The sequence below is a fragment of the Balaenoptera musculus genome, chromosome 11 (assembly GCF_009873245.2).
Source record: "Balaenoptera musculus isolate JJ_BM4_2016_0621 chromosome 11, mBalMus1.pri.v3, whole genome shotgun sequence".
In the NCBI taxonomy this organism is placed as follows: Eukaryota; Metazoa; Chordata; class Mammalia; order Artiodactyla; family Balaenopteridae; genus Balaenoptera; species Balaenoptera musculus.
This window is the reverse complement of record NC_045795.1, coordinates 3,498,258-3,517,545: the sequence shown is the minus strand read 5'-3', so window position 1 is coordinate 3,517,545 and position 19,288 is coordinate 3,498,258. Positions and strand designations below refer to the sequence as shown.

At 52.6% G+C, this 19,288-nt stretch overlaps 1 protein-coding gene across 2 annotated transcripts in view; it reads left to right on the top strand.

Moving 5' to 3' along the window:
• Positions 1–9,780, top strand: part of LYRM4 (LYR motif containing 4) — a 129,292-nt gene extending 119,512 nt beyond the window's left edge. Inside the window, exon 3 of one of the 2 annotated variants that reach the window (XM_036868400.1) lies at positions 9,320–9,780. In XM_036868400.1, coding sequence (XP_036724295.1) covers positions 9,320–9,388 — 69 coding nt within the window. In that variant the 3' untranslated portion in view covers positions 9,389–9,780. Of the gene's footprint in view, positions 1–5,360; positions 5,650–9,319 lie in introns of those variants that run through there. The other variant, XM_036868399.1, reaches the window with a different exon arrangement.
• The last annotated feature ends 9,508 nt before the right edge of the window (positions 9,781–19,288 follow it).

The window sequence follows — 19,288 nt, the reverse complement described above, 5'->3', positions numbered from 1 at the left end:
GCCGCAGTGGCGAGAAGCTCCTCTGGGCTTTTCCTCCTCCCCGGGGAGCCGGGGGGCACGGAAGGAGGTAGGCGGAGGTGGTCCTGTGCAGGCTCGCCCGGGCAATCTGGCCTGTGCACCGTGTCGCCCGCTGCTGCAGCCTGACCTGCTCTGGGGCAAGTGAAAGCAGGCCCAGGGGAGGAGAGCCGCATGGCCCGGCCACTGCTACGTGCTGGCCAGGCGTCTGCAGCTTGTGATTCAAAGGCCTGGTTCTTTCCCCTGTCGCAGAGTCAAACTGGCAGTTAGCTTCTTGGTGCCGCTGAGCACAGCAGGTTATTCGGGGACCCGTTACTTCATCCACCGGGACAGCATGCACCTCGCAGTAGGTCTCCGAGGTCTGTACTGTCAGTGACGTAGTGGAGACAATAGTGGGCACAGCAGCCCACGGTCCTGACGTTGAAGTTGACGCTTCCGTTTGGGGGTCAGTAGAGTCCCTCTGGTATCAATTCTTTGCTTCCTGGGTGTCTAATTGGAGAGCGTGTTCAGTAGCCGGGCTCCAGGGACAGAGCTAAGGCTGTGTACGGTGAGTCCTCATGTCCTACAAGGGCCTGGGAGGTAAGATTGTTAAGAGAAAGCCGCCCGCCCTCTCCTTGACCCTGTGAGCACTGAGGATACCAAGGGGCCGCCGCCCTGGGCTGGCACCGAAAGGGAAGGCCCAGCTTACTGTCCCGTCAGACCCGTGGCATCATTTCAGGCTCTGGCTCTGGCCTTCCCTTTCTCTCTCATCCAGAATAACTTCCTGATGGCCCGAAATTTGGCCATTCTGTCCAGCTGTCTTCACATCCCCTCTGCAGAATACTGGAAGGAAAGCAGATGTGGGCCTCACGGTCAGTAGCCTGTCGCTGAAAACTCTGCATCCCTTTTCAGTAACAGCCCAAACCTACAGCCCAGAGTCCCCGCCCCAGAGCTGATGGTCAGATGTTTACCCACCAGGGCAGCATAGGCATTGGCCCATCTGAATGAAAGCTGGCCAAGCTGGAGCTGGAAAGCAGTCCACCAAGCCAGATGGGGACCCCAGCGCGAGGCCCAGGCCTCCTGGAAGAGGGAGACCGGCTGGCAGAGGGAGGGTCGGAGCAGCAGTCAGGTGCCGAGTGTGGAAGCAGTTCAGCGTTTTCACAAGTGTGGCTCTTACCAGCTGAACGTCAGCCTTGCCCTGTCCCCCGGCCAGCAGGGACCCTGTGCTTCGAGGGGTCCCCTTCCTCCAGGCATCTCTGAGAATCGCCAGGTGTCCTTACACATACACTTAAGTGTCTCCTAGACCCTGCCAAGTTGTGGCCTGTGGAAGACGGCGGCTCTCCAGGGGTCAGGATTAGGAGACATAGGGCTGAGTCACGTGGAGCAGGGGCACGACTTCACTGCCCGGCACTGTTGGCGGCCCTTGTCCCAACTCCCTCCCACCTTCCAGGACCAGCTCCTCAGGGGCTCCCAGGAGCTCGTGGGCTTCTCAGGGCTGGGGGTGGACGGGGGCGTGTGTGCCGGGTTGGGGCCCGGCCTGGCATAGCCTCTCAGCATCTGGGCCCACTGCTTCCTCTGCGGCTCTGCCGGGCGCTTTGGTTCGTGACGGTGTTTGTCTCTCGGTGTCCACTGGGGTGCTCTTTCAACCTACTTTCGGAGTGAGGAAGACAGAAGGGAGCCCAGTTAATCAGATGTGCTGGGGCGTGTCGGCCCCAGTGTTGTTTAAGGAAGCTCCCAAGCCCTGGGAACGTGAGGGCGTTGCTGACCGTCTGTCTGTTCCAGTGTCCCTGCATATTACCCAGCAGGTCCCGGCAGGGCTGGGAGCAAAGGAAGACAAGGCAGCTGTTCGAAAGAAAGAAGGAGGTCTGTGCGTCCTGACACGGAAAGATGCTGAGCTTGAAAGGCAGGTTGCAGGAGGACGCACAGACTGTGATTCCTCATTTGTTTGTTTCTGTTGTTTGCCCCCCACTTCGCGCATGAGGGTCCTGGCCTGGCCGCTGGCCGTGGTGGCCTGAGGCCCGCGTGCAGGGCTGAGGGGCACTGAGTCAGGCAGCAGCGTGACCTCTGACGGGCTTGTCTCTGGCAGTTTGCCGGGGCTCTCGATGTCGCCGTCCCGGGGAAGTGCCACTTTCACTCTGACATGACGCTCGGGCCCTGGGCTCTGCCCACTTCCAAGAAGGGCTGGTGACCAAGTTGCTGGTGCTGACCTGCCGTTGGGTGGCTTTCGCCTGCAGAGCTTCCCCACCCACGCCGGGGGACTGCAGGCCACTGGCCAGCAGACTGTCTGTCTCTGGTGTCCCCTCATGGCCAGCGAGTGTGAGTGTGGAGGGGGACGGCCAGCACCCGTCTCCTGCTTCACCCTGAGCGGTGCCCGGCACCTGCAGAGAGCGAGTGCGGAGGGGCCGGAGGACACAGCCCCCGCCCTCGCTGACAGTGTGGCGTTTAGAGCGACCCTGGGCTGCGGGGACGCTCCCTCCCCGACCTGGTCTCCCAGCCTATGCTCCACCTTCTGGCAGGGCTGGGCCCAAAGCACACCTGGCAGGGAAATATCAACCCTGGGTTTTGTTTGGTTTTGGGGGTCGTATTCACTCACTGGGGAAAAAAATCTGACCGTAATTTTAGAATAATAACGATGAACCCCCTTAGATCAGCGCCCTGCTCACTCAGGGGAGCCGACCAGCAGCAAGGAGAGATGACTGCACCCTCGCCCCACGCCCCTCCTGAGGAACTCCAGAGCGGCCCAGGCCGCGTGTGTCCTGGGAAGCTGGCCCTGTGGTTCTGGGCCTCGCCCTTGTTGGGACCCGCCGCCTTACGTGCGTGTCTGTTCCTGCAGAGGGCACCCCTGCCAGCTGCCCTCCACTTCAGGCTCCTTTGCGGCAGCAGCTCTCTGAGACCCGTTAAAATGGTCTGATTTCCTTTGCTCTCATGGCCTGGAAAACGGAAGAAAGAAGCCATCACATTATAGCCTGCTTTTTTCTTGTAGCTGAACATCCGACGTGCAGAAAAACAACAGAATGGCCCAGAAATCTGACAACAGTGGATAAGAGTTAGGGCGACCATGTAATTCGTCATCCAAACTGGGCCCCTTGAGGTGAGAGAGACCCCGTTAGCAATCAGGCTGGGACCCTCTGTGTGAACCGGACATGTGGCCACGCCAGTGAGAGTGCACACGCTTGCCCCTGGGTTCTCTCTTGTCCCTACAAGCGAGGGCGAAACACAGTCACTATTAAACGGAACATGGGATTCAGGGAAGAGATATGAATTTGTTCATCACTCTGCGAGGAGCGTCACAGAGGAAATAAGAGGTCAGCCCCTCACCACCGCCCTCCACAACAGGAATAGCCAGTATCTGAACTTCAAGGCTCACAGAGCAGGGTGGAAGGGGGTTAGGGGGAGCACGAAGAGACTCTTCCCGGCTTCTTTGAACTGACCTCCTTTTTAGCTGTCGTCTGAATTTTCACACATCTAGTTTGAGTGCTTCAGGTGTTCTCCCACTGCACAAGACCATAGCAAAATTACAAGCAGCAAAGTTATGTTACTATATGTAAACCTTTTGAAAAACAGCTCTGGCTACTGAATCCTACAAAGAAAACAGGTTCCTCAAGAGCATTTCTAGAGGAAGACCATGCAACCTATATTCTTAAATTTTGGTTTCATAATAGCTCTTGTTGCTAAACAGAAAAGACTGGGGAAAATTATATACAAGTTCAGGAATCTCTTTCATTTTGCTCTTTAAAAATTATTAGGAAGCATGAAGTATGATAAAAATGGTTTATTTGAAAAATGTTTGCTAGGGCAAGTGACTTGACTAAGGCTGTGACAGTGACTCTCCGCGCTGGAATCTCACTGGAGAGAATTACTGTGTGAACTGCAGGCAGCGTGGAAAGCTGTCTGACGTTGTTATGAAACAGAGGCGGGTGTAGGGACCACAGACGGATGGCCCTGCTCCTTCACGGCACAGGCAGGCAGTCGGCAGAACCTGCAGGCTGACAAAGATTCATTATCTTGGTGGCTTCAAGATTGCGGGGGGAGGCTTCCAAAGCCCCGATCAAGTGTAGCTCCCCTAGGAAGGTGTAATACCGTTAAAACATGCCTCGCAAGCTGGGTGTGTCAGGAGGCACTCAGAGGCACAGGACAGGTACAGTGCATCTCCGTGAAGAGCCTGAGCTACTTGACAACGTGGGAAACCTTTTTATATTGAAATGAGCATAAACACAGTGCAGAGCAGAATACACCAGTTACATGAAGATCACAAGGAGACTTCAGAGAAATGTTCCAGCTGCTGCAGCCACTTCAGTAAGCCCCAAACCCCCGTGAGTATGATCTTGTGAATAAAATACTACTTCTGGATAACAGGGTCTGTTTTCTAACTCTCTCCTGTTCATTCCTCTCTTTTCACTGAATCCCCAAAATGCTTCAATGTCTTCCTTTTCAAAATGTTCTTTTTTATTCTTGACTTCATATTCAGTCAAATAAACATTTCATTTTCTCAAGTAATTCAAAAAAAAATCCTGTTGGGATTTTTATTATCATTGTGTTAAATATAATTTGGCAAAAGATTGACATTTTTGTATTGATTTAGTCTCTCCGTGAACATGGTGTGTCATTTTATTCAAACTTATTTTATATTTCTAAGTTGTGTAGTCTTCTCTCTAAAAATCACACACATTTCTTATTAAGGTTATATCTAGGCATGTTGGTTTTTTGTGTGTGACGGTTGCTGCTGTCTTTTCTCATTATATTTTCACTGTGGTCCACTGCGAAATGGAAGGGCATGTCCATTTGAGCAATTACAGGGCTTCCAAGTACAGAAATTAAACACCAAAGGTAGAGTTTGCCTATAAAAGCCTTTAAATCGATGGTGATAGTGTTATATCGTCCTCGTAAGTTTGTTGTGAGAGCAAAAGAATCAAATACTTTTTTTTTTTTTTGGCTGCGTTGGGTCTTCGTTGCTGGGTGCGGGCTTTCTCTAGTTGCGGCGAGCGGGGGCTACTCTCCGTTGTGGTGCGCGGCCTTCTCATTGCGGTGGCTTCTCTTGTTGCAGAGCACGGGCTCCAGGCACGCGGGCTTCAGTAGTTGTGGTACACGGGCTCAGTAGTTGTGGCTCGTGGGCTCTAGAGTGCACGCTCAGTAGTCGTGGCTTAGTTGCTCCGCGGCGTGTGGGATCTTCCCAGACCAGGGCTCGAACCCGTGTCCCCTGCATTGGCAGGCAGATTCTTAACCACTGTGCCACCAGGAAAGTCCCCCGCATGCTGTTCTTATTTAATCCTCCCAAGAGCATGAAGGCATCTGATAGATTTGGGCCTAGGAAGTGTCTGGGGCAGTCGATACCTCTTCTTCAAGTCCAGTCCGTGTGATTCTCACAGCAGCCCCGTGACATAGGCAGCGAGCATCAGACGGCCCAGGCAGCCTCCCCACCGCCCACACTGAGCCGCGCCGCCCCGAGTCTAAGCCAGGTTGAGATGTGTTGCACGGGCGATGCTCCTGGCGTCAGAGGAGTAAGCAGTGAGGACCTGAAACCCTGGACTACGTTGCATTTCCTGGATCCTGCCGCTTCCTCCCCAGCAGGTTATTTGTCTGGTGAGTCCCAGAGCTCATGCGTGTTTCAGGGCCAGCCAGTCATCCCACCTACTTGCGGTTGAGTCACTTGTGTGTTTTTCTAGTGAAGTCTAATGCCGTCTCCCAAAGTTTATAGAGTAAAAGTGTGACTGGCTCTAATGACCCGCTTGTGCGTGGTAACAGTCTGACGTGGGGTGGCGGTCAGCTCGTGGTCCTGGAGGGGCTGTAAACTGCAGCTGTAGTTGCACCTGCTCGCCTCCACTGACCACTTCCCCTCACCTGCAGCTGGAGCCACTTGCTCCGTCATTAGCACTGCAGGCCGCCCCCCCCCCATGTGAGCTGACACATCTTACAGCCCAAATAAGTGTGACAGAACTGTTACACCGTTTATTGCCTCATCTTGACAGCCCTTGTGGAGATAACTTTAATATTTACTCCCTGTGTGAACTGACTATTTCCCTTACCCCTTCTGTTACTGCTCTGGGTTAATCCCTTATAGCCCTGGATTATAGCTTTAAACCCCCTGCCGGGCCAAATTTAAATCATGTGATTTTGCTTAACGGTGAGTGAACATTCTTGTTACAGTAAATGGCCCTATTGCTATTTTTATTGACTTGCCTTTATCAATTCTGTATTTCCACTAGTAGCTCTTCCACCAAAGCACGTCATAACCACTTACTGACCAGATTTTAGAGCTAGTGGACACGTAGAGCCTTACAACCAGGGATACCAGACCCCGGTGTTGTTAGTTACCGTGTCCTTACTGAGCAGGCCTGCGTGCCTGGCGCTGTCCCGGACTCTGCTGGGAAGGCAGCCGAGCCAAACAGAGCTCGAGCCCCTGCTTCCTCCTCCTCCTCCTCAGCCACACTTCATGCCGAGGAGCTGACACAGGCACACAGTGGTGATAGGACAAGGCCACGTGAGTGCCCCCTGGGTGGCGCAGACATTGCAATAAGTGTTCCCAGGAGAGAGAGCGAGCCCCTTCTGCAGAGGGGACCCAGGGAAGCTTCAGCAGTCGACTCAGAGGGTGGGTGGGCTTCTGCGTGGTGGGTGTGGGTCCGCATGAGCCTGAGGGACAGACAGGTGGGGAGACCAAGGTCTCCCGGCGTCAGTGAGAAGCTCGTGACCCACAAGAGGGTGCCGGCCGTCCGAGGACTGTGCATCACAGACCAGGGGCCTGGATAGATAGAAACATGTTAATCGTTGCGCTCTCTTAACACCATTAAGATCTGTTTTCATTCAGGTTTTTCCCCCAAAGGCCATAAAAGTGTTGTTTCTGAGTGGAATTTTTAAAATCTAATTCATACTTCGGTCAAAGTGGACTCTACATTTGAAGGTTTGTTTTGACTTAAAAGTTTCCTAAAACTTGAGCTCTTTGGATCGCCCCAGGGCAGCTTTCTCTGGAGCTTTTCGTGGAGCTGACTGGGACCAGGCCACCTCATACAACTGCGTTTCTTGTGAGTGCACCGACCCCCCAAAGGTTCCACCCTTTAGATTGCCGACTGTGAGAAACAAACGCTGCGTTGACTGTGCTGGTGGGGCCTCTGTTAGGAGGGCCGCACAGGAGAGCCATGGAGAGGGTGGCCGTGGGCGCTCATGGTGTCCGCAGTGAGTTGGGTGGGAAGACACGTGTTTGTTCTGGGACGCGATGGACACACTGCCGAACCTTCAAACAGTCCACCAAAGGGGGTGTCAGTTGTCAAGCAAATGCACTTTTGGGAAGTTGTTTTGTAAGATCCATCAAGAACCATAAAAATATTCATACCTGTTTACCCAATAATTCCACTTCTAGAAACCTTTTATAAGAAAAGAAAATCAGAGATGCTATAAAAGGTTTATACATGAGAATGGTAATCCCAGGACTAAGCAGAAACTCTGCAAGTGTTCGTCATATGAGAATGATTACATAAATTACCGTGCATCTTTACAATGCAACTTTATCAGTTACTAAAGATATCCTTTCAAAGACTATTTAATGACATAAGGATATAAAGTTAAGTTTTGAAAAGCAAGTTACGATTCCAAATTTAAATATTGTGTTTATATATACACACATACATTTTAAATGTATAAGTGAATTAAAAGACTAGACAGAAAAAATGCTAAAATATTAATAGCCACATACTCTAAAGCAAATATTGTGGGACAAAAGAAGATCTTTATAAGTCCCAGTGTGGTTTTCTTTAAACTTTAGAAATTCACAGACTGTCTGTTAATGGTGCCTTCCCAGGTGATAGGGACATTGTTTCCACTTATCCTAGGGCACAGCACACCTTCTTGTCTGCAGTGACCTTTTTATCAATAGTCATATAGTCTACACTTAAAAGTCACAATATACATTCACATCAGTTAGGGTTTGGTGTAGTTGTATATAAGAAGAAACCCAAATAACAGTAGCTTTAAAAATGTGGCGGTTTATTTTTCTCTCATGTAAAAGAAAAGTTGGCATTAAGCTAGTAAGTTGGCGGGTGTGATGGCTGCATGGTCATCAAGAACCCAGGCACCTCCCTCCTGCCTCTCATCTTCCATGTGTGGCCCCATATCCCACTTACCTCATAGTGCTAGACGGCTGCTGATGTTCCAGCCATAGGGTTACAGTTGCCTCCCTCCTTGTCTGTCTCCCTCCTGGACTCTGAGCTTCCTGAGGGCAGGGATGGGTCTCCAGCCTCACCTGAGCACAGTCCCAGTACGGGAGGGGCCTGCCATTCATCTGTGGCCCAGCCGTGGCTGGGCTGCCCTTCACACCTCCTCCAGGGCTTGCCGGGGCTTTCATTCAACAAATGCCCGTACATCGTCCCTGCTGCAGAGCCCTCTGCTCTCCGCTTCCTTTTCTCGTCCCCTCGTCAGTGGTCGCAGGACTGCAGGACCCAGGGCCACAGCATGCCTGGGTCACCTGCCCTGCCTTGGAGGGGCTCCCAGGCAGACCTGAATGAGCACATGACCTCACACAGGCCCTGGGCACAGACCACCCAGGTGGTCCAGGCAGGCTGCAAGGTGGGGACAGCGGGCCTCACAGCCTCCCTCACGGCTGCTGCCGGCTGTAGGACACGTTGGGAGGCAGAGAGCCGGCCCCTCAGGAGGTAACAGGAAGCCCGTTACACCTCCCACCGCTGCAGCACAGGCGTCCTCGCCTCTGTGTCTGCAGTGACGTCCCCTGGCAGATTCCCCAGCTGCGCCCAGGGCTCTCGTACCACGTAGGTGCCAACCGTGTTGAGGGTCCAAAGGCTGTTGGAGCAGCAAAGGACGTGAAGATCAGCTGGGAGCAGCCCTGTAGCCCTCATCCCACAGATGAGGATGCTGAGACCAGAGGCAGGAGGTGGGCGGTGTGACAGGTGAGTGGCAGAGCAGGGGTACAGCTGTGCTGCTTCTGCCCCAGCGTGGACAGAACTCACTAGTGCCTGGTGGTGAAAGTCCATCCTTGCGGAAGAAACAGTCCTAAAGGCCAGAGATCCTGTTGGCTGAGGGTCTGCTGTGCACAGGTCTGGCTGGGCCTCCCCCGGCTCAGGACGGCCCGCTGTCGGGCCATCCCAAGGGCGAGAAGGAAAGAATGGGGATCTCCCACTGTTCCCACAGTGCGGGACGTGGGTGGGACAGTGCCGGGAATTAGCAGAAGCGAAGCTGGTGACTGCACTCCGCCCCACAGTGCCGTTTCCAGAACGACGTCCCGTGACGGTGCACATATGCACCTAAATGTAGAAACGCACTTCTGAGTTTCACGGCTAACAGAGCCCATGGTTCTCGGTCTGTGTCTTCTCTTTGCCTCCAGGTACACATTGGCCAAATATATTCGACTGACAAGCTCATCATTGAGAATCCAGAGAAGCCCAGGACCTAGGGAGCCGGGACCAGCCGCCACCGGCAGCCGTGGACCACTTTCAGCATCCATCCTGCTTGGCAAGGGCACTCCCAGCAGACCACACGTGGCCTCTCGCATCAGCTTTAAATGGCTTCTCGCTCTGCCTGCCCTCTAGGAACTGATGAACTGAGCGAGGCTCCCGTTCTCCTGCAGCCTGAGTGACAAGGGGTGACAAGGGGTGGCTGTCTGTCCTTGGTTCAAGTGTCAGAATGAAGAGCTGGAGCTCCTCAGGAGAAAGTCGTGCCTCACCGTGTCTCCTCCAGCCCACCCCTCCTTGTAGCTCCTCGGCACTTGTACACAGCATTCCCAGAGTTTGTTTCTTGGTCCTTGACAATAAAGAGAAGGTCCCTAGGCCTTCTATACCAGACGCACCCATCACGATTAATGCCCTTTTGTTCCCTGCTGGTTGCCGGGTCAGTGGGGAGACCAACAGGGAGGGTCCAGCCCTGAGCTGAGTCCCCCCCTTTGCAAGGGCAAGTCCAAGCACCAGTAGAGATTTGGGGGCAGCAGGGAGTAGGACAGAGCTGAAACGGTAAAGGGTGCACCCTGCAATTCGGACCTGGGCCCAGTGCAGCAGCGGAGGTGGCCTGTGTGTGGGTGCACACCTGGGGACAGGTACGTACAACCTGCTGCTCGGAGTGTGGTCTCGGGATCGGCGACGTCAGCCCCACCGGGGAGCTTGCTGGAAACGCAGGATCCCAAGCCCCACCCCAAACCTTCTGAATCAGAATCTTCCGTCTGACACACTTCAGGAGACCCCAGTGTACACCGAGGTTTGAGACATGCATCCCAGAGCTCACTTACTGAGTCAGAATCACCTGGAGAGACGGAGAGTTTTTAAAAAGGAATTTCTCAGTGCTTCATACTCTGACTTGACAAGTGAGAGGTGAGGCACAATGATTTATAAATACACTTGAAAGCTCTCCTGGTCTTTTTAACGTTGAGCCAGTTCGGGAAACTCTGCCCTTTGAGGATGTTACAGGTAAAAACAGTATTTGTATGCATTTATCCTTGGAAACACATCAGTTAAAAACAGGGAAATAAGGTAGTAAATAACTTAATTGACTTCTGGGAATTTTATGAGGGACCCGGACACTGGGAGATTTCTTGGCTTACCTCCGTAAACAGTACTGAGTGAATTCATTACTCGCGTGTTTGGGTTTGGAACAAGCTCATGTAAGTAGTTACAGGTCCTAAAATAGCTTTGACTATCACCGACCTGCCACTGAACCGCTCCCTGCGTCATTTTAATTCTCACAGTCATGTGAGCCGAGCGCGAGTGATCTGGGTCCACGTCCTCACTCCCGTGTTAAAGACCGTGACTGCCCACCTTATCTATGGATCGTAGATATTGTTGTGATGGTGCCTTCCAAGTAGGTTAAACGTGTAGTCATTCTGTTTGGCAATTTAACGTGTGATTTCTGGATGCTTTGACCCATGGATAAAGTCCTGTGTGCCTGTGAGACCAACCCTTGGCTGGTCCCAGATCTGTTACCCCTATAAACCCAGATCCTTGCACATCTTAGGGCCGAGGTGTGAGAATGAAGGGAGACAGTGAAGGGAATGGGAGCGTGTGCCCCCCTCCGCTGACTGTCACGGGGCAGCATCTCAGCCGGGGCTGTGGCTCTGGGGCACGTTCCCCTCTGCACCAGGCAGGCGTGTGGTCACTCAGAAACAACTACATCCGACCACTGTGCCAGCCAACGGAAGTCACCTCTGATTTACACTTAATCAATTAAAGCAGCTGCTACTTGGAAACCCAAGTCCAGAGTTGAACCTCTCCCCAGCAATTCCAGCAATTCTTCTGGAATTGCCAGCAGGATAGCAGCTCCACAGGAGACTTCCCCCCAGGTCTTAGTCACAGAGGCAGTGGAGCAAGCAAACGGAGCTCTGTCCTGCAGGCCTTCAACAGCGGGTGGCTCTTTTGTTAATTAAAGCGCACGGATGGGTCTGAACATGCCCCAAGCCTTAATGAACAGAGCTAACTTTTGCAACTCAGATCAAATTAACTCTGCATTTGGAATTTGGAAAGGCGTGAAGGAGAATTCTGTGACAGAAGCCACAAAGGGATCCCTCAGCTTGCCGGTGCGGGTACGGCAGGCAGCACCTCGCACTGGGTGCCCCCCGGTTCAGAGGACCCAAGGTGATGCCCCGGTGGGGAGGGCCGCTTGTGTAAAGCCCTCCATTTGCTCGACGGGGCCCCAGCTGAGGCCTCGCGGTGAGGACTCTGATGGGAGGGCGCACCCTCCGTCCCGGCCCGCCTCCAGCCTCCGGAACGTGTGACTGTCCTAAAGGCGGGATTCCGGCTGAGGACGCTTTCCAGTGTCAGCGCTGGGGAAGTGAGACATACCACAGTATAAGCCAACTTCTCCTGGGACAGGGACCAAGCGTGCTGCTTTCTAGACCTTCAGAGGTAACACGTGCTTGGTCTGGCTGTAACGCTTCGCTGCTGGGAGACCAAGCACGTGGCTTTCGTTCTCCAGATGGAGCTGGCGTAGCTCGCTTTACCTCTCCCTGCTGCCACCAAGCAGCTGTCACCTCCCTCCCTCCATCCCCAGCCTCACACAACATCTCAAGTCCCTGGGCACAGCAAGTGTGCCACCCAACATCCAGGAGCAAAGGCGACAGGCGGGAAGGAGCCACAGAGATGACAGACCTCGGACCAGCAGACACTGGAGCTCACCGAGCTCACCCCCGAGCCCAGATGTGAAAGCTGAGACCCTGAGCAGCATCTCCAGTCGGTCACGCGCAGGCCCAGCCCTCCCCCCACTGCCCGTCGCTCACCTCCTCATCTGTTCAGTGTTGGCTGGGAGCCAGCCGGTGCCAGGAGCCGGGGACACACCAGCGACCAAGCCCCGGCCCTGCCTTCAGAGCCTGCAGCCTCGCAAGAGGGTTACAGGAGAAAACGGCGGGTCTGCCAAGTGCGACAGATGGGGAAACGGGTGCTGCAGGAGGGGACGGTGAGGGTCAGGGGAGGCCTCCCCAGGAAGGGGGCTTTCAGATGAAACGAGAGGTGGGTGGGCTGGGCAGAGGGCAGGGAGAGGAGCTCTCCAGGCGGGAGGGACAGCGCATGCGAAGCCCTGAATCAGGAAACACAGTGCAACCCAAGGAACTAAAGGAAGCGCAGGATGGCTGGTGGCGAGGCTGGGTTGGGAGGCGGGGACCCGAGGACTGCAAGAAGCTAGTGGGGTTTTTAAGCAGGATCTTGTCTGTATTTTTAAAAGGTCACATTGCTATAGTGGGAATAGATTGGGGGGGATGCAGGGAGACCAACTTTTGGCGGGAGAAATGGGGGGGTTCAGATTGAACACTTGTAATCCAGGCAACAGATGGTGGTGGCTTCACCTAGGCCGGTGATGCTGGAAACAGTCTGCATCACCCTGAGAAGAACTCGCCTTGGTCAGGCTGCTCCTCCCAGGGGAGCAGGGGACACGTGGGGCAGAGACGCCCTGCAGAGCCCCCCAGGCCAGTCTAGCTTAGGTCAGTTGGCTTTAGCCACCCCTTAGCTCTGTGATAAATAATCAACTATTGTCTAAGGCACTGAGCTTCGGGGTGGTTTGTGATGAAGCAGTGACAAACTAATACAGAGAACTAGTATAAAACCTTAATTTATTACTTACTCAGGGCCACAGAGCAAACTTTGAAGAGTAGGCAGGCAACCTCAGCCAAAACTGTGGGTTTCCTGTGCAGGGCCATTTCCACGAGTATCTTCAGGGCACAGGTGTCACGTGTCTTACAGACAAAAGGGCTTGCTAACTACTGGACCCCACTGGGGGGTACATTAAGAACAAAACAGGACCAAAAAAAGAAAGAAAAGAAAATAGAGTCAACAGGACTACCGACTGAGTGGATGTGAGGTGTACCGGGCGTAACGGGCATCCAGGAGGAGCCCCAGGTTTGGGGCCAGGATGGCTGAGCAGACGTAGGCCACCACCTGAGACAGAACAGGGGGGAACACTGTCTGACGCTTTCTCCTGCTAGGTCCAGTCGACTTCAAGTTCAAACAAAGACTAGCGTCTACAAATGTGTCTTTTACCTCCAAATGTTGAAAATAATCATTTCTGTAGATTCGCTTTATTTTTTTTAAAAAATCCACTGGAATAAAGTAGTTTGAAAGACCCTTATAAAGAGACTTTCCCCTTAGCTCTCTGAAGAACAAATATTCTCCTTCTATAGGTAAAGCCTATAGATATATATCATCATCGGGAACAGGAGGGGTAGGGGAAATTTTTCCATATTTAGCAAAAGGTGACACGAGATTAAAAAAACAAAGGGCTGAGGAAAGTTGGTCGACATATTCTGAGAATGTCCTTCCAAGAATGAAACTAAAAGGCACAGTAAAACCTCAACAAGTATACAGAAAGTACACAAGTACATTTTAGAACAGAGGGGCTGCTTTTTTATGAGGGACTTCATGCAAACTGTTGCCCGCTTTCTAGATGAAAGGATAGCTCAGGGATTGAGGCCAGGCTACACTTGTAGCACCAGCTGAAGAAATGACAAGCACTCAGAAAGCAGAAGGAGAAAGCATTTCCTACACCAAGGGTAATGTTCTCTGAGCTTGGGACGGTGTCTCCTGGACACAAAGTGCCTTGATAAATATGGTCAGAACCCAGATGACCAAATCTTGATTGCAGACAACCCTGGGGATGGTTGGAGAACATTTTAAAAGTTCTGCCTGTTAAATTGTGCAGTGGCCTCATGACGGTGGTCACTGCGTGACTCAGAAGCCACGGGAAGCAGCCACGCCATCTGGGTCATGGGCACGGACACAGCTAGTGAGGTCGGCAGACAAAGGCAGGACGCTCTGCTGATGCTCGTTCTTACCAACAAAGGGAACAGCCTACAAGGACTTGTGCTCCGTGCATCCCCGGAGCGCGTCTCGTGTTTGCTCTGTTACAAGAGGATCTGGCACAAAGCTGGAACTTGGTGGAGAAAGCAGGCTTTTCTCCAACCATTTGCCCAGAATCTCTAGGGACAATGGTTCACCTCACCCCTGAGAACAAATAGGATTTTCCCTTGTCAGTCTGTCTGCAGCCCTTATTAGTCCTTCAGGGAACCTTTCATGAAAACGGCTTCTCGTGCTGAAATCTGTTTGGGGAGTAAGATAGATGCTCTTGCTTTTGCTCAAGGGCAAAGCTTTAAGTCCAAAGACCCTCAAGAGAGAACCCAGAGGAGAACTCTGAGATGAATCTGTGTGTGTCTCTACCTGGAGGGACCACTGACACCATAAGAGCGACAGCAAAGAAAGTCGGTGTCTCATTGTCTTGAAATTAGACCACGAGCAAGCGTTGACACCAGTGGAGCTGGAATTGAGCTTGTTCTCAGACTCAACATCCCCGTGCTGACCCAAGGGCCATGTCAGCCATTGGACATGCTGGATGCCCCTTCCAGAGGAGCTGGACTTCCAGGGGTCCAGGCTCGGCAGGAAAACGGCTTCCTATAAGTGACGTGCATCCTTTTCCTACTAAAGTGATGAGCTTTCATAGGAAGTTCAGTGGTACGAAATAGAAACGCTTCCCTCTCATCAGCCAGAAAGTTACAGAGGGTATCACCTAAATGTCAGCGAAACATTGTTAAAATATTTCAGTAGAACTTCCCATCAGTTACCAAGTGAATTCATGTGACTTCATCTGTCTTGAATACAGAGTTCAATAACAGTATAACTGGTTCTGAGTTTTTAAAGGAGTATTTCATTTAGGTGCATATGTGTGGTATACGAAGCACATATAGGATATATGATGAAGGACTCCAATATTAATGCTAAGAGTCTTGTCAAGACTTGCCACATAGACTCTTCCACTCACACTTCAAACAGGTAACATATTTAGGATTATTAATTTGCCAAATTTTATAGTTCTTTTTTTTTTTTTAATTTTATAGCTACTTTATTTATTTATTTATTATTTATTTTTGGCTGTGTTGGGTCTTCGGTTCGTGCGAGGGCTTTCTCTAGTTGCGGCAAGCGGGGGCCACTCTTCATCGCGGTGCGGGGACCGCTCTTCATCGCGGTGCGCGGGCCTTTCACTATCGCGGCCCCTCCCGTTGCGGGGCACAGGCTCCAGACGCGCAGGCTCAGTAGTTGTGGCTCACGGGCCCAGCTGCTCCGTGGCATGTGGGATCTTCCCAGACCAGGGCTCGAACCCGTGTCCCCTGCATTAACAGGCAGATTCTCAACCACTGCACCACCAGGGAAGCCCTAATTTGCCAAATTTTAACACGTATTTTCACTTTAAAAACACAGCCTTACACTTCCTAATGGGACTCTAGAAACAGAAGCTGGTCCAAAGAGGTGAAACGATATATCAGTGACTCAGACTGCAAAAATAAATAAAACAATTCTTTAAAAAAAAAACTGGAAGACAGGAATATGGTGTGATGGGAGGAAAAAAAAAAAAGCCACTGGGCAGGACAGCCCGAGACCCGGGGATGCTATTGCATTTGTGTTCGAGGGGGTCAGCACTGGCCAGACCCCTAATGACCTTTCTAGCTCTAAAAGCTTGCAATTAATCAAAAGGAAAGAAACCATCCTCGAGACCATCTGAAAGCTAGGCGTTTGGTTTGGTTTGGTTTGGTTTTTGTTTTTCCTTTGGCCACACTGCCGGACTTGCGGGATCTTAGTTCCCTGACCAGGGATTGAACCCGGGCCCCGGCAGTGAAAGCGCTGAGTCCCAACCACTGGACCGCCAGGGAAGTCCCTGAGTGCTAGTTTTTGGCACAATTCAGCAAGAAATCTTCAGGATCCATCCCCAGCTTCATGAGGAACTTTGGTGCTGTCTGGGGTCGGCCAGAACATTCAGCCCAGCCCATGGCCCATAAGAATATGAATTTGGGATTAGCTGGGCAGTGAAGCCAGCTGGCCCTCAGCAAAGGCACAGGGAACTCATGGATGGGCCGGGGGGTGGGGGGGCCTCGGCCCCTCGGAACCCTCACCAGCCACCAGTCCAGTGTCTGACCCAACAAGTGTGTTTCCAGCTTCTTCTGAACAAAAAACTTTTCCTCCCTGTCTTCTGCGATCCCTAAAGGAGAATTTGGACCCAGCTGAAAAAGAAAGGGGATGTCTAGCTCTTGCTCACCCAGCAATAACTGTTCCCTCACATGTCTTCCCAACAGGCACAGGGTTAAGAAGAAAGTTCTGAATGTACTCAAGGCAGAGCAAGCAGTTTGGGGAGGAGGCACATGTGGGCCAGGGGTCCCTGCCCCCGAGAATCTGACTTCATTGCTGGGGAGCCCAACACGTGGAGAACAACCAGGAAACGACCAAATGCTGGCCAGGCCGTAAGAGCAAGAGAGCAGCACGGGCCAGAGAGAGCTCAGAGATCCTGGGGCTGGGATAAGCCTCAGGGGAGAGTGAAGAGGCGGTGCAGGAGGGTGGAGAGCGTATCAGTTAGGGGGCAGGGGGACTCCCCTGGCGGTCCAGTGGTTAGGGCTCTGTGCTTTCACTGCAGGGCCCAGGTTCAATCCCTGGCCAGGGAACTGAGATCCCACAAGCCGCATGGCGCGGCCAAAAAAAGGAAAGAAAGAAAAAGGGAGGCAGCACACCGGTGAGTGTTCACGGGGACAGAGGGCAAATCCTGGTTCCTCATCGGCTTCCTGTGGAGAAACTAAGGACAAGGCCTCAAGGTCGGCCAAGCGACAGACACCCCAGAAAGTCGTTCCTTCCTTCATCCTCCAGCTCTGCCTCTTCCTGACGGCATCTCTAAACTTCTGTTTCCTCATCTATGAAATGAAGCTGGTCACATCCTGGACTTACAGGGCTGCTGTCAGGATTGTAAACACATAATGCACGTAAAGTTCTCCTACTGTGTTTGCTACCGAGTAAGCCAGCGGTAACTGGTAGCCGCTTTATCGTTCATTTAGAAACTGTGTCAGACGCCCTAGGGGATGTAGAGATGGACCAGATGTGGAGCCTTCCCTTAATTACAGTACATTTGGCACCGTACTGAAGACATGTGTGTAAACGGCTAAGGGGATAAGTTACCTGGCAGAGTCAGAGATCAGGTAGTGCTGGAAGCGGGGAGGCGGTGAGATACAAAAGGAGAAATTGCTTCCTTCTGAGCCACAGGTTCTGGGCTGAGCAGTCTGAGTCTTACTCAGTGGGAGAGGGAGCATTTCATCAGGGAAGGGTGTCTGCGGCAGATTCACCGGACAGTGATGCAGAGGACGCCCGTGAGTGAAGAGCTGGCCGGGAAACTGATGCCATAACGTAGATTTGCGGGGGCTACAGCCTGGCTGCGGACAGTGGTGGTGTGGACGGGATACGGAGGAAAGAATGAATCCGAGTGACAGGCTTGATGGGAGACTGGAGACACAGAAGAAAGAAGGGAGTGAAGGGACTCAGGTGCTTCAATCCTGAGACGCTGGCAGGGTGCCTGGCCCTCGCTGAGATGCTGAGATCCAGGGCAGCGCTGCAGCCCCTTAAGGCAAACGCGCACACGCTGCACGGCTGTACGTCGACATTTCACATCATCATGTGTGCGCTTTATTTGCAGTGGAGACACTTTGGGGGATCCGCTGTCTCACGAGGGCCCTCCCTGCCCCCTCACAACAGGAATCGGGGGCTCCTGACAACCATTCTGCATCGTGGTCCTTCCCCCACTTCTGGCCACAGCTGATGGAACAGGGATGGACCCCTGACCCAGCGTGGACCCAGTTTTTTCCCTTAGAAACTCAGCACTGGGAGTGAGAGTTCTGTTTCTACCTGAGCTGTGTGCTGGGACTCAAGTGACAGACTCGGGAGGGACAGAGCAGACTTCGATCTCTCCTGGAGACAGAGGCAAGGAGAAATCCAGTCTGCAGGGAGAGAAGACGGCAGCACACAGAGCAGAGACAGTGAGGCAGAGACCCTCCAGATTCCAGGAGCGTCGCATGGGCCTCCAGGCCCGGAGAGGCCCAGCTGCATTCATTCAGTCAGTCAGTCAGTCAGTCAGTCATTTATTTATTTATTTATGGCTGCGTTGGGTCTTTGTTGCTGTGTGCAGGCTTCCTCTAGTTGCAGCGAGCGGGGGCTACTCTTCGTTGCGGTGCGCGGGCTTCTCACCGCAGTGGCTTCTCTTGTTGCGGAGCATGGGCTCTAGGCGCGCGGGCTCAGTAGTCATGGCTCGCAGGCTCTAGAGCACAGGCTCAGTAGTTGTGGTGCACGGGCCTAGTTGCTTTGCGGCATGTGGGATCTTCCCGGACCAGGGCTCGAACCCGAGTCCCCTGCATTAGCAGGTGGATTCTTAACCACTGCGCCACCAGGGAAGCCCCCCAGCCGCCTTTAGATGCCACAGGAGAGCCCGGGACCCAGCACACCAGCGCCCCACTTGCTCAAGCTGGCTTGAGTTCGTTTCTGTAACTTGCAGTTTGGACCACTGACTAATGCTGTGTTTTATTGAAATATGGGGCCTGCAAGAAGTTAGTTCACATTTTCTAGTAGGTAATTTCCCCAGTAAAAAGGGAACTTGGCCCCCGTGTCAGTCCCCCAGAAGAAGCAGGGAACGGGAACTCGATGACAGGACCGAGGTAGGAAGGAGAGGGAGGTTGACCTCTTGTCCAGATATGAAGAGCCTAGCTGTCTAGGGCTGCACCCCTGAGAGGCCCAAGGAGGAAAGGAGGAGCCAGGGAAACTCTCCTCCCTTTCCTGTGGCTGAACTGCAGAGACGCAGTCTCTTCTGTGTCTGTGTCTGTTGCAGCAACAGCGGGTCTGGGTCAGACAGTCCTGGGTTCAAATCCAAGCTCAGCCTCTCTCTTTTTCTTTATTTAATTTTTGTTTTATATTGGAGTATAGTTAATGTACAGTGTTGTGTTAGTTTCAGGTGTGCAGCAAAGTGATTCAGTTATGCATATACATGTATCTATGCTTTTCCAGATTCTCTTCCCATATAGGTTATTACAGAG